This window comes from Leopardus geoffroyi, chromosome D4, assembly GCF_018350155.1.
Source record: "Leopardus geoffroyi isolate Oge1 chromosome D4, O.geoffroyi_Oge1_pat1.0, whole genome shotgun sequence".
NCBI lineage: Eukaryota > Metazoa > Chordata > Mammalia > Carnivora > Felidae > Leopardus > Leopardus geoffroyi.
The window spans coordinates 15,180,555-15,195,239 of NC_059342.1; the positions used below are offsets into that span (position 1 = coordinate 15,180,555).

The 14,685-nt window shown below is 39.7% G+C and overlaps 1 protein-coding gene across 1 annotated transcript in view; it reads right to left on the reverse strand.

Annotated features, from left to right (window-relative positions):
• ALDH1A1 (aldehyde dehydrogenase 1 family member A1) overlaps nucleotides 1–14,685 on the reverse strand; it is a 60,059-nt gene that overhangs the window by 24,655 nt on the left and 20,719 nt on the right. Inside the window, exons 3-8 of the mRNA XM_045468162.1 lie at nucleotides 13,383–13,523; nucleotides 11,086–11,215; nucleotides 8,897–8,958; nucleotides 6,993–7,121; nucleotides 5,464–5,577; nucleotides 692–794 (exon numbers count right to left, since the gene is read on the reverse strand). Of these exons, the coding sequence (XP_045324118.1) occupies nucleotides 692–794; nucleotides 5,464–5,577; nucleotides 6,993–7,121; nucleotides 8,897–8,958; nucleotides 11,086–11,215; nucleotides 13,383–13,523 (679 nt within the window). The remainder of the gene's footprint in view (nucleotides 1–691; nucleotides 795–5,463; nucleotides 5,578–6,992; nucleotides 7,122–8,896; nucleotides 8,959–11,085; nucleotides 11,216–13,382; nucleotides 13,524–14,685) is intronic.

Here is a 14,685-nt window from a genome sequence, read left to right on the forward strand (position 1 = left end):
CCACATTCAGCCATTTTTGTTCATTGCCACATACCTCAACTGCTAAAGAAAGAGCTAGATGAATGCTTGACAACCTATTTCTGCTAATTGACATCCATTTAGAAAATAACTATGGGATTTTACTCGGTAATATACTGAGAATGAACCTGGGATATTGTCTAGTGGAGTCAGATCATGATTGGAGATTGAATATATGTAAATTTGACTACACTTGCTAGGAAGAGAAAGAGAGGGAGAAATTCCTTGAATAATAGGCGTCATTTTCCCCCGGCCATTTCATTTAATGTGTGTATGACCCAGAGCGAAGGGAAAGGACAAATGTGAAATTTACTGTCTCCCTAGTTGGTCCCAGCACAATTTCACCATGCCTAACCCAATGCTAATATTTAAAGGCATAGACTTAATTAAGAATACACCATGGCTCCTAAGTGCAAAACAGTTAGTTTGCCTGGAGTTCAGCTGAGGAAATAGCAAACTATTCCAAATCACGAGGAAAGAGTGTCTGTGTTAGACTTATCTAGGTGTTGTACTTTAGGACAGTTTGAGAGACTTTCACGAGTAATTCTAGATTCTCATTAATGCCTTACATTTTGACGTTAGGGGCAAACCCTTTTATAAACTTCAGGTTCTCCGTACGGCATTACGGGACACCAAGGTGAGGGGTGAAAAGTTAAGAGTGGCTTTCACTCACAGTCGGTGTCGGCAAACACAATGCAAGGGCTCTTTCCACCAAGCTCCAGCGTCACCCTCTTCAGATTGCTTTTCCCGGCAGCTTCTTTGATCATTTTGCCAACCTGTAATGGAGCATTACAAAGGAGGAGGCTTAGTCTGCTCCCGTGAAGGTGGGTTTATTTGGCATTCTAAATTTAGACAATGTTTGTGCCATAGTTAAGTTTCATTAGGGAGAGACATTAGTGGCATTTTTCGAGACTGGCACCTTCAGATATCAAAGGCTCCTCCAACCGAGCACACATGTGATGAATCTGAAAAACGCTCATGAGAAAAGATCCACCGCTGACCTTGATGAACACCACTGGACAGGAGGTAGTTTTCATTTTAATCAGAACTTCCCCTTTCTACTGATGGACTTGAGATGTCACGGTCCAGCCAAAACTTACCTACTTTAATTTTATCCCTCTACTGCAATCCAGAGAACTCTGTCCAAACGGTCATATTCACTAACCCCCAAATCTCATCTCTGTTTCTCATCATGTGCTCCTTGTGACCTGGGTTGACTCCAGTCCTGCCCTTCCTTGGGGTCCAGCTGATATCTGAACACTTCTTTGAAGCCTGCTCTGTTGACTCTGGGTAGACATGACCTTTTCTTCCTCTTTTGCCCCATACAACGCTCATGAGGATTGCTTCAGTGTCTACCTCGGATTGTATTATTTGTGTCCATATCAATTTCCCAGACAGGTATCACCTCCTTGGTAGCAGTGATAAAGTCCTATCATTGCGTATTTCTTGTTAGCACTATCTGTTGCGGTGGGGGTTTGTTTATGAACTGACTGACAGGTATCTCTCTCTCTCTCTCTCTCTCTCTCTCTCTTCCTCTCTCTGTCTCCCCCCTGCATTCTTCCCTTCCCCTCTCCCTCCACACCTTTGAACAGTAGAGCTAGAAAAAAGAAATTGGATCTGTGCTCTCTGCTGCTACTTCAGCTAGCTGGAATCCTACTGTTCTGGTTTCTTCTTTAATGCTTGCTGCCTCTCTTCAGAGAAAGACATTGTTTTCATTTTTTTTCTTTGTGGATCACATCCCATCAAGATTATTTTCTGTAGTTGTTTTATTTTTCCATCTCTAAAACCTGGCCTGCTTTACAACTATTTCCTCTCCATTAGTTTTATTGAAGTCCGAATGTACTTAAATGATCTTTGCTTTTCTTTTTTGAGAGATGATTCATTTTATCTTGCTTTTGGGTTTCTTTTCCTATTTGACACATCAGAGTTAAATAAAAAGTTTCTATCCCAATGGAACAAAAGATAAGTAGATGCTTGCTGAGTGTGTGTTTGATTTGTACGTGGTTACTGAGCCGAATGCTACTGTGCATTACAGAGTAAAGCATTAATTAATCTGTCAATGTTTTTATCTTATTTCAAGATGTTGTGCACAAACCCTTTAATATGGGTGAATAAAGAGAAACTAACATGCTTGCAGTGGGGAAATCCTGACTGAAATTTTTCTTATATACCATTTTCTTTCTGTAATATACTTCTTATTCAATTTTCATTTAAGATGATTAAGAATTCTGTATTTCCTACATAATATGCTTTTCTTTTCCTCCTTTGAATTTAATTCTTTCTGCATCTTTTTTTTTTTCTTAATTTTTTAACTTAGAAACATTTACTGGGGAAACTTGATTCAAGTAGGTAAGTTTTGCCTTGGGGAAGGGAATAAGATTAGAGATATTTTTCTTAAAGCCACATATGTCAGAAGAATGAGAATGAAGAATGGCTAGAAGTATGAGTAAGAGAGGAAGGTTACACATCTGCTTAGGACAAGTTTAGATGGCAAACAAAAGGTTTGTTTGAGTTTTCTCAAAGGTCTAGCTAACGCTAAAAGAAGGAAACATCAATTTTTGCCTTGTGATTTTGTTTCTTTACTTGGAAAAAAGTAAAGGATTATCATTTTTCTTAAAAAAGCTCTGCAATGAGAAGGATAAGAACCTTCAAGACCATGGTCAACAATATGCGGCATGATAACGTGGCACTGCCATGTGGGGCAGAAACAGCAGATGCTCGTGAAAATAGCCGAGCTTATCTCACTGTGCACAGTGTATGTTGGATTCTGTTTTAAATGAATCGAATGAGGCATGAACATTCTTCTCTTACAAGAAGGATTTTTAGAAAGAGTGTCATTGCTATAAGGACCACGCAAGATGGAATCCCCTGTTCGCCTCTTTCACGGCCCTTGGCAAGTTTCTCGCTATCTGCTAAACACAAACCTGAAGCTAAAAGAGAGCCCAGAAAGACTGAGTTTTCTGCGTGGCCTCTAAAATCATCTTGGTTACACTTGATTAATGCTTATTCAGAAGTAGTTACTGTACTGGTTTCTGCAGATAACAATGCATAAAATAGTCTTTGAGGATGGTCAGCAAAGGAGAGAGATCCACGACCAAGCAAAGAGCACGAGCTATTATAATCATGTACCATGGTTAATGGGGACACAGGAGGGGAGGTTCAAATTCAGGATGGGGGCACCTGGGTGATTCAGTCGGTTAAACATCTGACTCCTGATTTCGGCTTGGGTCATGAGCGCACAGTTTGTGGGATGGAGCCTCGTGTCAGGCTCTGCACTGACAGCACAGAGCCTGCTTGGGATTCTCTCTCTCCCTCTCTCTCAGCCTCTCCCCGTCTCTCTCTCTCTCAATAACAAATAAATAAGCATTTTAAAAATTCAGCATGCCCCCGGAACTGCAGAGAGAGCCATAGAGGTAACACGTGGCAGCAGCCTTATCATAGTAGGTGTGGCCACCAGTGGGCACAAGCCTGGAGGAAGGAAACGATACATCTGAGTCCTCTGTAGGGTGCTTGCTAGTAAGGTGTTTACTACTCATTAGCTCTGTCAATTTTATTCTGTACACTAAGGTAGACATTATTATTCCCATTCACAAATCAGAAATGCAAGTTTAGCAATGATACCTAACTTTTGGAAGACACACTGCGTAAAGGGATAGAGTCAGAATTTGAGCCCAGATGTTGCCTAGGCTGTTAACCTCAAAGTTTTTCTATTTTTGGCAGGTAAAGTCCCCCAAAATGCTGCAGGGGCCTGGGGATGGGCCAAGACAAATAGGCAGTGGTTCCAGAGAGGCAGTCAGGCAACAGCCCAGATGAACTAGAAAATGAGTGGGCATGGGATCTAGAGGAGGAAATATGCATGGAGTCCTTTGGGGGAAGGTCTAGAATGCTCAGCTGAGGAGTTTGTACCTTCCTGCCCTTATCTCCTCTGCTATGATTCTGATCTGTGACTTTACCACTTTCTAACTTATTGCCATGTCTCATTTCCAATTATTTTGTCCCACCGAATGCAGGATTTGCTTTCCCTCACATCAACTAGGGGTTTGCAGAATGTAAACTTTTTCTATTCTATGTCTATGAAATGTAAGAAAAAGTACATAAGTATTTAATTTTTTAAAAAAATCAAGAAGAGTAACTTTTGATTTTCCACCATTTAAAAAAATTTTTAATGTTTTACTTATTTTTGAGAAAGAGAGAGACAGAGTGTGAGCAGGGCAGGGGCAGAGAGAGAGAATAGCTGAAGCAGGCTCCAGGCTCCGAGCTGTCAGCGCAGAGCCCGACGCGGGGCTCAAACCCATAGACCGTGAGACCGTGACCTGAGTCGAAGTCAGACGCTTAACCGACTGAGCCCCCCCAGGCGCCCCTCCACCATTTTAATTCTTTATGTAGATGTTTCTTTATACTGGAGTGGCTAAGTAGGAGTATAAAATAATCCAATTAGCTTCTCCTCATTACCTAGAATGTTCTTCTTGCTTCTCAATCTCCAAGGGAGTTAAAAAAGTAGCCCCTCTTCAAAATTCAGAGCAAGTCCTAACACCTACGTAGACTTCACCATTCCTTATTCCTTCCTGTGAATGCCCTCAGAGCAGTCGACACACATCATAGCATCTTATCACGTCTTGCTGTGTATCTTATTTGTAACAGCCACTTTATAGGAAAGCATTCTCATTCTTCAAACTTTCTACTGAATACCAGTAAAAGGTTTGCACTCATCTTCTAACAATGTCACATAATCCAATAAGAGGACTCAAATTGTGTTTTACTTGGTACAGTATGATTTTACCACTGTCTTTTGCTTGTAATAGGAAATCATCTCAATAGGTGGGAATCCGTTCTCCCAAACTCCATTTTCCAGGAAGCGCGCTCTCTCTCTCTCTCTCCTTCCTGCCTCTTCTTGCAGTGCCCATGGCTGAGACCCTGTTCTTTAGCCTTCCAGAAGGTCGCACTGGAGCCAAAAAGGCATAAAAGTTAGGCTAAACCAGCAGTAACATTCAGGAAGCTGAGTTGCTGGCTCCCTTTCAGAACGATCAAGAAACAGAGAACCCCAAATAAGGAGCTAAGGGTGATGTTCTGCAATTTAATTTTCGTAATCTACAGGGTAAAATTACATTCATTCATACAAATCACTGTGGCTCTGTTTAGAATTTCTGTCATAAACCATACTAATCACATGACAGGATCCAATCGGCTATAGTTTTCATCAGGGAAAGGAATGAACATTCTAAAAGCAGTTCACTGTAGTCCGAGTTTGTCACAGGTATTCCGTTTCATCTCAACTACATCTGCTTATGTTCTATAAACACGTCTGAAGGCTTGAATAAGGAACAAATCATTAAAAAGAACTTTTGTTTTAAAGAAACGTCGGCTTAAAAACAGTTACATAAAACACACGCTGCTGACACCTGGAGATACAGACATTCCTCACTACTGGCCCGAGTAACTGATTACCTCTGTAGATCCTGTGAAGGCCACTTTGTCTATGTCCATGTGGGAAGAAATGGCCGCCCCTGCGGTAGGTCCATAACCAGGCACAATGTTCACTACTCCTGGAGGGAAACCTGCCTGAAGATACAAAGTAAAATATTTGCAACAGAACTGAGAATCTCATTCTACGACAAAAAAGAGGAGTGTATGGGATCAAAGTTGCCTCTTTATGCCGAGCTTATGAGTTTCTCTACCAGGAAAGATTCGTTTATGTGGTTTTATTATTATTATTTCATTTCTCAGCCCACTTAAAATAACGTCAAGAGTTGCATTGCTGGGGAAGTATTTCTCCTCGGGGTAAGACCATGTTTGACTTTTATGGGTCATTGCCCCAGTGATGGCTGTCTCAAGTTTCCTAACGGTAACTCAGAAAGATAGTATGGGTAAAAGAACTTGGTAAATTACTCACATAGAAGGAGAGCAATGCGTTTATTAACCTATCGGCAAATCTAAAAGGATCTTACATTTTTAGTTTCTAGCTATTGATTGTGCAGGGCATACCAACTGGGTGGCAAAAGCCTACTGGCAATATTTAATCAGTAAAACATTAGATAAGAATTGTCATCCCGTGCATGATTAAGTGGCACAGACTGATTTCATTCCTGGTTAAAAAAATGATGAGGTAGAAAACAGTGTGTACCTGAGATGGGCACCGTCACCTTTCATGTTGTAGGCACCAACGTGCCCCATTTTGATATATCTTTGCCTTTTTTTTAAAGTGAAGAATAGTTTTAAGATTCACACTCAGGTTTTTAAAATTTAAGTGTCTAGTAACTAAAGTTTGTTTTCTAAGTTCTGGAAAGACATGAAGGACAATGGGCAATAAACTGTTTGCAAGAAAAAAGATATTAACACAATCCAGACAGCGGATGGAAATAAATTTCACGTGCAAATTTTTTTTGCCACTTGTTAAGCAAGAAGGCAAATGCAGAGGAAACTAGAATAGAAAACAGAACATAAACATGTCCCCTTGTGGGTAGATGTGTTCAAAAATTATGTGGCACAATATTACAAGTGAGCAGAGAGGCCTCCAACCTTCTAATGGACTAGTTTTTTTTAAATTTTAAATAGCAGAACCTCCAGGCCATCGGTACCGGTTATAAACCAATTTTCATTTCAATATTCGAAAGAAGGATACTTCAGTTTCAACATGAAGTCACATTCATGAGAGTTAGGCCAAAGAAACAAATAAACAAGGGGCGCAGTCTCCCAAAAATGAATAAACATTAAAAAATTTTTAAAAAGAAACAAACAAAAGTGATCATAAGGTGACTGTTTGACATGAAGCCTTTGAATCTGGCATCTTATCTCCATTTGGGCAGAGGTTCATTTGGGATGATTGCAAAAAATCTCAACTGGCAGCCATATTAAATTTGTCTTTATCACTGGCCAGGAGCCATTGGGAGGTAGTTTAGGGGAGCACGAAGTGAGGTCTTCTTATTGTAAATGAAGGCTCCTGAGTTCTTGTGCATATTTTGATGGGGGAAACTCACCTCTTGTATTAAAGATGCCACGTGAAGAGCAGTGAGAGGAGTTTGTTCTGCAGGTTTGACAACCACTGTATTTCCACAGCTAAGGGCAGGCCCTATCTTCCAAATGAGCATGACCAACGGGAAATTCCACTAGAAAGCAATATATAACAATAGATTCTTTGTATCACTGAAAGCTACCTTTGCCAATCTAACTTCTACATTATCCACTACCCATCGATGTGAAATAATAATTGTGGTAGTTTTGTGCGGTCAACTGGTGTATTCGAATTCAGTTAATTGCTAAAAGCAAACTCATAAATGCTAAAAAGCTCCAAATAAGCTAGATGTGGGACGGGAGTGGAAGAGAGCCATACAATTTTATCAAGGGCTGTTATTATGAGTTCTTCATCTACTGGAGGGGAAAAAAAATCACTGCATGGTTTAAAAATCAAACCTTGCTATTAAACACACTAGAAGTTATCTGTACGTGTTTGAAAAGTGTGATTATTCCTCCCTCCTTATAGATCATTTATTGTAACTACACACCCAATAGTAAGACTTAACAGTGACCTGAAACTAATATAACACTGTATGCCAGCTATACTTCAATAATAAAAATTATATGTATGTGAGTGTGTGTGTGGGTATGGGGGTATGTGGGTATGTGTTTATTTCTAAGACAAATATCTCGCTAAAGACATTAAAGTTTAGCATCTGGTGGCTAAGAACTTGGTTCAAATCTCAGCTCAGTCACTGACTAGCCCAGTGAACTCAGACAAGTTACATGCTCTCCTTGGATGATTTCTTCATCTGTAAGTACTGATAAAAATCCTCTCTACTTTGGAAGGTCATCCTGAGGATTCTTCAAGAAAGTAGACCAAAGACTTAACAGACTGATTCATCATAGTCATGCAATAAATATTAGCCATTATTAGTGCCCAGGATTTCATAGTTTTTATTAATTTTATTGAGATTTGTGAAGTAATGAGCGATTTCATTCAAAAAATTGCATGTATGCATTTCAGTCTCATTGGAGCAGAAGCTAATTCATTGTGACTTCCTCATTTAAAAACTTCACGGGTGGCTGTGTGGTTCCATCAGTTAAGCAACCAACCCCTGATTTCAGCTCAGGTCATGATCTCATGATTCAGAGATGGAGACTCGTATTGGGCTCTTTGCTGACAACCTGGAACCAGCTTGGGATTCTCTCTCTTCCTCTCTCTCTGCTCATTCCCTACTCGCACCTGCTGTCTTTCTCTCTCTCAAAATAAATAAACATTTTTAAAAAATAATCAAAAACTTCAGAATACTCTGCCAACTTTTTATTTGGCCTCTTTGAATATGTTGGCGAAATCAGTTAGGTAGCCTCCTCTTTTGGGGGTTTAAAAGAAAATCTTCATGATTCTGCTTAAAAATACTACTAAATGTAGGATACATTCCATACAGTTCCTTCCATTCCAACAGTTCCTTCCATTTTAATTGAAAACAGGCATTTAGGACATGAACACTGGTTGCTACTATTCTCCATGATAAGTCTCAATGAGGAGATAAAAAGTGAAGAATAGAAGCAGAGAAGTTGGTGATGACCACTTTGGTTACATGTGAAACACGGGTCTTAAAAAGAGTATATAACACAGCATTTTAAAAACAAACCATACAATAAATGTCAATGTCAATGCTGAAACACACTCAAGTACTGAAACACTCAAGAGATACACCACAATATAGACACGATTCTGGACTAACTCATTTGTACCTAAAGCGTTCAGTCACAGGGAGACCTAAGCTCATCAGTTACTACATTTGGTCCACATTTAGCAAATCTCTGAGAACGTATTTATGTTGGATAAAGCTTCTTTACCAAATGAAATAGAATCTTTTTTTTTCTTTTTTAAAATGGAAAATGATATAGAAAACCAACTTACAGGAATGATTTGGCCACATACACCAATAGGCTCATGTCTTGTATAAGTAAAAAAGTTTCCATCTGGAAAATAAAACACAATCATTTATGGACAAGTATATTTGACATACATGGGATGGTGGTTTGGGTTGATACTTACAGAAAGGTATACACAATAACTAAAAACAAAAACAAGGGTGCCTGGGTGGGTCAGTCAGTTAAGCATCTGACTTCAGCTCAGGTCATGATCTCATGGCTCATGAGTTCGAGCCCCACGTCTGGCTCTGTGCTGACAATTCAGAGCCTGGAGCCTGCTTTGGATTCTGTGTCTCCTTCTCTCTCTGCCTCTCCCCAACTCACACTCCATCTCTATCTCTCTCCAAATAAACAAACATTGAAAAAAATAATAATAAAAACAAAACCAAAAATTTAGGAAACCAAGAAAACATATCTCCAACCACTTACAAAATGAAAAATTGTGATCTGAAATAGTAATTTGAAATGAGAGGAACCATAAAATTGATATAGGTCAAGGAAAAGATGTGAAACCAGAAAATATCTGAAAGATATTTAGTTCTATCTCTCACCCATGTAGAAGGGCTATTTATGCTAAATTATCCTTGTTCTCAAAGTTTACTTTCTTTCTTAAGAAAAAAGGTAAAAGGGGGGCACCTAGGTGCCCCTGTCAGTTGAGCATCAGACTCTTGGTTTCAGCTCAGGTCATGATCATGGTTTGTGAGTTCCAGCCCTGTGCTGGGCTCTGTGCAGACAGTGCGGAGCCTCCTTGGGATTCTCTGTTTCTCTCCCTCTTTCTCTGCCCCAACCCCACTCATGCACGTGCACACGCACATGCACATGTGCGCTCTCTCTCTCTTTTTCTCTTTCTCAAAATAGATAAACTTAAAAAAAAAAGAAAAAGAAAAAAGGTAAAAGGTGTATGACTAAGAAAATACCTGTTAGAGTGCTATTTCTGACAGTTCTAACTTCTATCAGTAATGGCAGAATTTTTTTGAAGTAAAACTAATAAAATTAGAAGAGAGTAGAATTAAAAAAATATATATCTCCCTACAAGCCCACTGCTTATTCTAAAGGCTTTTTTTTCCTACCAAAAAATAAAAGCAGACTCTATTAATCCATGAAAAAAAAAATGCCAGAAGTAAAAGACATTGCTAAAAAAAGTGTCAGAAGTAAAAGACATTGCTTTGCAATCTGGATTTCATTGATTGATATACCTCAAAGTTTGATGTGGTCATTCTGAGGTTACATGGCACATTTTGTTCTGTTCTATTCTGTTCTCACAAAAACTTCCTGGCTATCATAGCAAGAAAGCTCCTTATCAAATCTATTTGTACTTACAATGGTTTCTCCCTCGTCAAAGGGTAAAGCAAGAATTTCTAACATAGCCACATTTCTTGTTTTTTACCATGGTCTCACTCCCCACCTTTTAATTCCTGGCTATCACTTTTAACCTGCTGGAGGCTGTCATGAGATTGAAAATACCCAGGAGGGCCAGCCCAGAGGGTGTTGTACTTCTACAACCAGTAAGTGCATTTATAGGAATTAAATTCTACCCATCATGTTTTCCAAACTGATGCTTGTTTATATTCATATCTCATTATGTGCATTCTCTACTGAAATAATAAAACACGTACATACACATCTACTCACACAAATTCTTAAATTGGGCTGTAAACACAGTCTCATCTTGCTTTGAAGCTACTTGAAATAAATCAATGTGAATTGGTTTGTTTAATTAATCTGCTATAACTACTGAGTTAGACCAGGCACAGATGACCATAACTGACTCACTCTGGAACATGCAAAGACACTTAAATAATTACATTATAGGAGGGGTATAAATGCCACTACTGGAATACACAATAAATAATTTGAGGCCAGCTTTGAAAAGTTTGTGCCGTGAGAGAGACAACTGCCCTAATTCAGTGATTGTGGGCACAAGACTGCTCTTGCTTTAAAATTGTCTAACACATCTGTAGCGGTACTTTCTGTGTGACTATGCAGAAACGATGTTAAAAAGCTATGTGATAAATCTTAGCAGAAGTTCAGAGCTGCATCGTCTCAAAGTCAAGGTGAAAATAAGACTGCCTTTTTGGGTGACATCTTTAAAAAGAAGGGTTTGGAATAATTCAGCTCTACAGTTATCTTCTCGCACCTACCCCCCATCCCTGGTGGTTTCTCAAAGCTCCTTACCGATGGGTATCGTGCGACCCTGGATCTTGTCAGCCCACCCTGCACAGTAGCGTAATGTCGTTATGCAGCCCCCTAAATCCATCTGATATGCGTTGGAGAATAGTTTTCCACCATTCATTGACTCCATTGTCTGAAAAAGAAATCAAACCGCAAACATAAACTTCCACAAACATTTTAGAGTAAAAAATACAGCGTTATTATTTTGAATGATCATGTGTTAGAGAATTTCGGAAACAGAAAGAAATCCTGTAAGCCATCTTATGTCACCTTCCCTTTCTAACAAAGGGGGTAAAACAGAAAAGGGCTAAAATGACTTACTTAGACTTGCTGAAGGTCACATACCAAGATCCAGATAGAAAGGGCAGTGAGATTCTGGTTACTAACCCCTAGTGTTTCTTTCTTCTATCTCATTCTGACTGTCCTCCAGCTGACCAGCTTTCTAGGAATCTGTTCCAATTTGATAGACACGAAGTTGGTGAGAGTGAGTGCACCTAGTTATGTTAGATCAGAGCTCCAACAAAATTTCACTTAGTGCATAAATACAACTGTGGGACAGTTAAATGTAGGGGACTATTAATAGTGCCTCAATGATTGGGGCGCCTGGGTGGCTCAGTCAGTTGAGCGTCCGACTTCGGCTCGGGTCATGATCTCGCCGTTTGTGGGTTCGAGTCCTGGGTCGGGCTCTGTGTTGACAGCTTGGAGCCTGGAGCCTGCTTCAGATTCTGTGTCTCCCTCTCTCTCTCTCTGCCCCTCCCTTACTCACTCTCTCTCTCTCAAAAATAAAAAAAAAAAAACATTAAAAAAATTAAAAAAAAATAGTGCCTCAATGATTTTTAATTTTTGCATGCCATTTGGATATAACCAATCAAGTTACACAAACTTCAGTGACCCCTGTATCTTTTAGTTCATGAGTTTTCTTCAGTAGAAGTTTTAATTGTGAAACTCCCAGTTTTGCCACTATTATCATAATTCTTGTTTGAGTGGTCAGGCTGTAAAGTGCAGCATTTTCTGGTCTAGTGCTCTAACCGTCTATTGGTATCAGATGACCTGTCTTCCTTTCCTCCTTTCCTTAAGCAGGAACTCTTAAGAGCTCTTTGGGACCTCATGTCCGGCCAGGGCAGGAATGTCCAGGTGACAAACTGTTAAAACATCTCCTCGTTTATCAGACAATCTTCTGTCTCTGCATTATGTTGTGAGCCATCTCAAAACTTAGATCAAACGTGATTTTCGTGTCCTGATTTTCTTTCCCCCTTAGGATCTTATCAGACAGAGGGAGCAAGCCCTCTACAATCCACAGAGCAGCTAAATAAGAAAAGTCAAGTTTTGGCAAATTCTGCTTTCTTCCTCCAGGACATTTTGGTTATTGTAATATTATTGTGTGTAACTCCTAAGTCCACACTTTTGCATACTTTGAATTACGCTGAACCTTTAAATAATAAATAGTTCTTTGATTAACTATAATTGCTCCTGTTGATTTAAAAATAAGTATAGAGGCTTCTTTGTCACTGCCAGTAAAAGATTCTAAAGGTAATAAAAATTTGCTCTGAAACTTGATCTTGGTTGGTATTGGTTTGGGTTCAATTGGCTTCACTATAATACCTAAGAAGAAAATAAGGAAACACCCTGCCCATTTTACTTACTGACTCATCTAACTGCCAAAATGTTTTTTTTATCAGTATACATTAAAACATAATTATTATAAGCCATGCACGATTGGATTTCTTTCCTTCTTCTTCACCTTTTTCAACTGTAAAGAGAATATCATTTAATCGAGACCATTGTGGATGCATACATTTCGGGAAGGGAAAAAGCAGCCATTTATTTATTAAGTGTCTTGGTGGGCTAGATTAAAGAGAAATAGGTTTATTTTAGAGAAATATTCTGGGCACCTTTGACAAATTGTATGAGATTTTCCATAAAAAGAGTCCCGTGTTCAAGTAAGTTGGAGAAACCCAGTGTACTATTCTAGGCTATTCACTGCATGTGACCTCGTTGAAGGCTCTAAGGAATTCTAGAATAAAGAAAAGAAATTCGTGTAGGTTGGTTTAACTTGGATTGCCAAGGTTTAGACTGTAGAATCTACACGAGTAGAAATTAACATCGTCTGGAACTAGAGTGCAGATTACTACTCGAGAATAAGCTCACTGATAAGATTTTCTGTACTGGAGCTGGTCGAGGTCTTTTCGTTTTGTTTGTAGTGAGCACGCAGTGATGACTAAAACATAACCGACGTGCCAATCCAAACAACGAGTACTTTCTAGAGATCTAGCTACCTGCCCAGTTTGATTAATACTCACTGCCAGGAGAAGACGATCTCTTTCAATTAAGTCAGCCAACTTGTATATTAGCTGCCCTCTCTCTGAAGCATTCATGGTGCGCCATGGAGAGCCGATCTGAAAAGCCTGTCTTGCGGCCTTCACTGCTTTGTCAATATCCTCCTGTAAGTCAAAGGGAATTCAATTCAGTAGCCTAAACGCGTTAGCGAATCCAATGGCAGGAACCCTATAGAACAGACTAAAGGTCCTCATAAGTAGATGCTGTGTCCTCATTAGCCCAACGTCTAGCACATTGTACAAACTCAAGTATCGTATACTGGAATTATATACCTGCTGCCTAATCTTTGGAATGATGAATTCCACACACAGAACTCAGGCTTGATTTCCTAGAAGAGAAATATTATAATACTTAAGTATTGCTATCACTGAAAGGCTTCCCATACATATATCAAATCATGTTCTAATTACTTTACACACATTAATTTATTTGATTCTTTTCTTAAGTGTGTATTTATTTCTGAGAGAGAGAGAGAGAGAGAGAGAAAGCACAAGCAGAGGAGGGGCAGCGGGAGAAGGGGACAGAGGATCTGAAGAGGGCTGACGGCACAAGAGCCTCAACGCTGGGCTCAAACTCCAAAATCGTGAGACTATGACCTGAGCCGAAGTGGGTTACTTAAGGGACTGAGCCCCCTAGGTGCCGCAATTCATTTGATTCTTAAGAATTTTGTGAGACAAATACGTTCCCCATTTTACTGATGAAGAAAGTGAAGCAAAGAGAGAGAGGAAGTTTGCCCAAGGTCAGTGGCAGGAAGTGGCAGAAGGGAATTTTAAACGGAGCGCCTCTGACTGTAGAGACTGCTCTTCACCACTACGTGATACTGCTTTGGTGACTGTGTTACCAAGAGTTCCAGGGAAAGCTCAAGATCTACTAAAATGGTGTGTATCTTCTTGGATGGCCGGTGACCCTATAGCCTATACACTTTCATCTGGAACCTACTGCAGGTGTATAGGAACTGGGTTTTGCTGTTGAAGGGTAAAAATCATAATCGTGTGTTCATTCCTCTTATGTAGAGAGAAAAAAGCATAGCAGAGTGAAACTGGTATAGAGAAGGATCTGTCTACATCTGGTTTCAGCTCAGGTCATGATCTCATGATTCGTGAGTTCGAGCCCCGCGTCGGGCTCTGTGCTGGCGGCTTGGAGCCTGCTTGGGATTCTTTCTGTCTCTCCCCCTTCCCCTCTCCCCTGCTTGTGCTCTCTCTCTCTCTAAAAATACATAAATTTTTTTTTCAAAATTAAAAGAAGTGTAATCTGGTGTGATGCAGT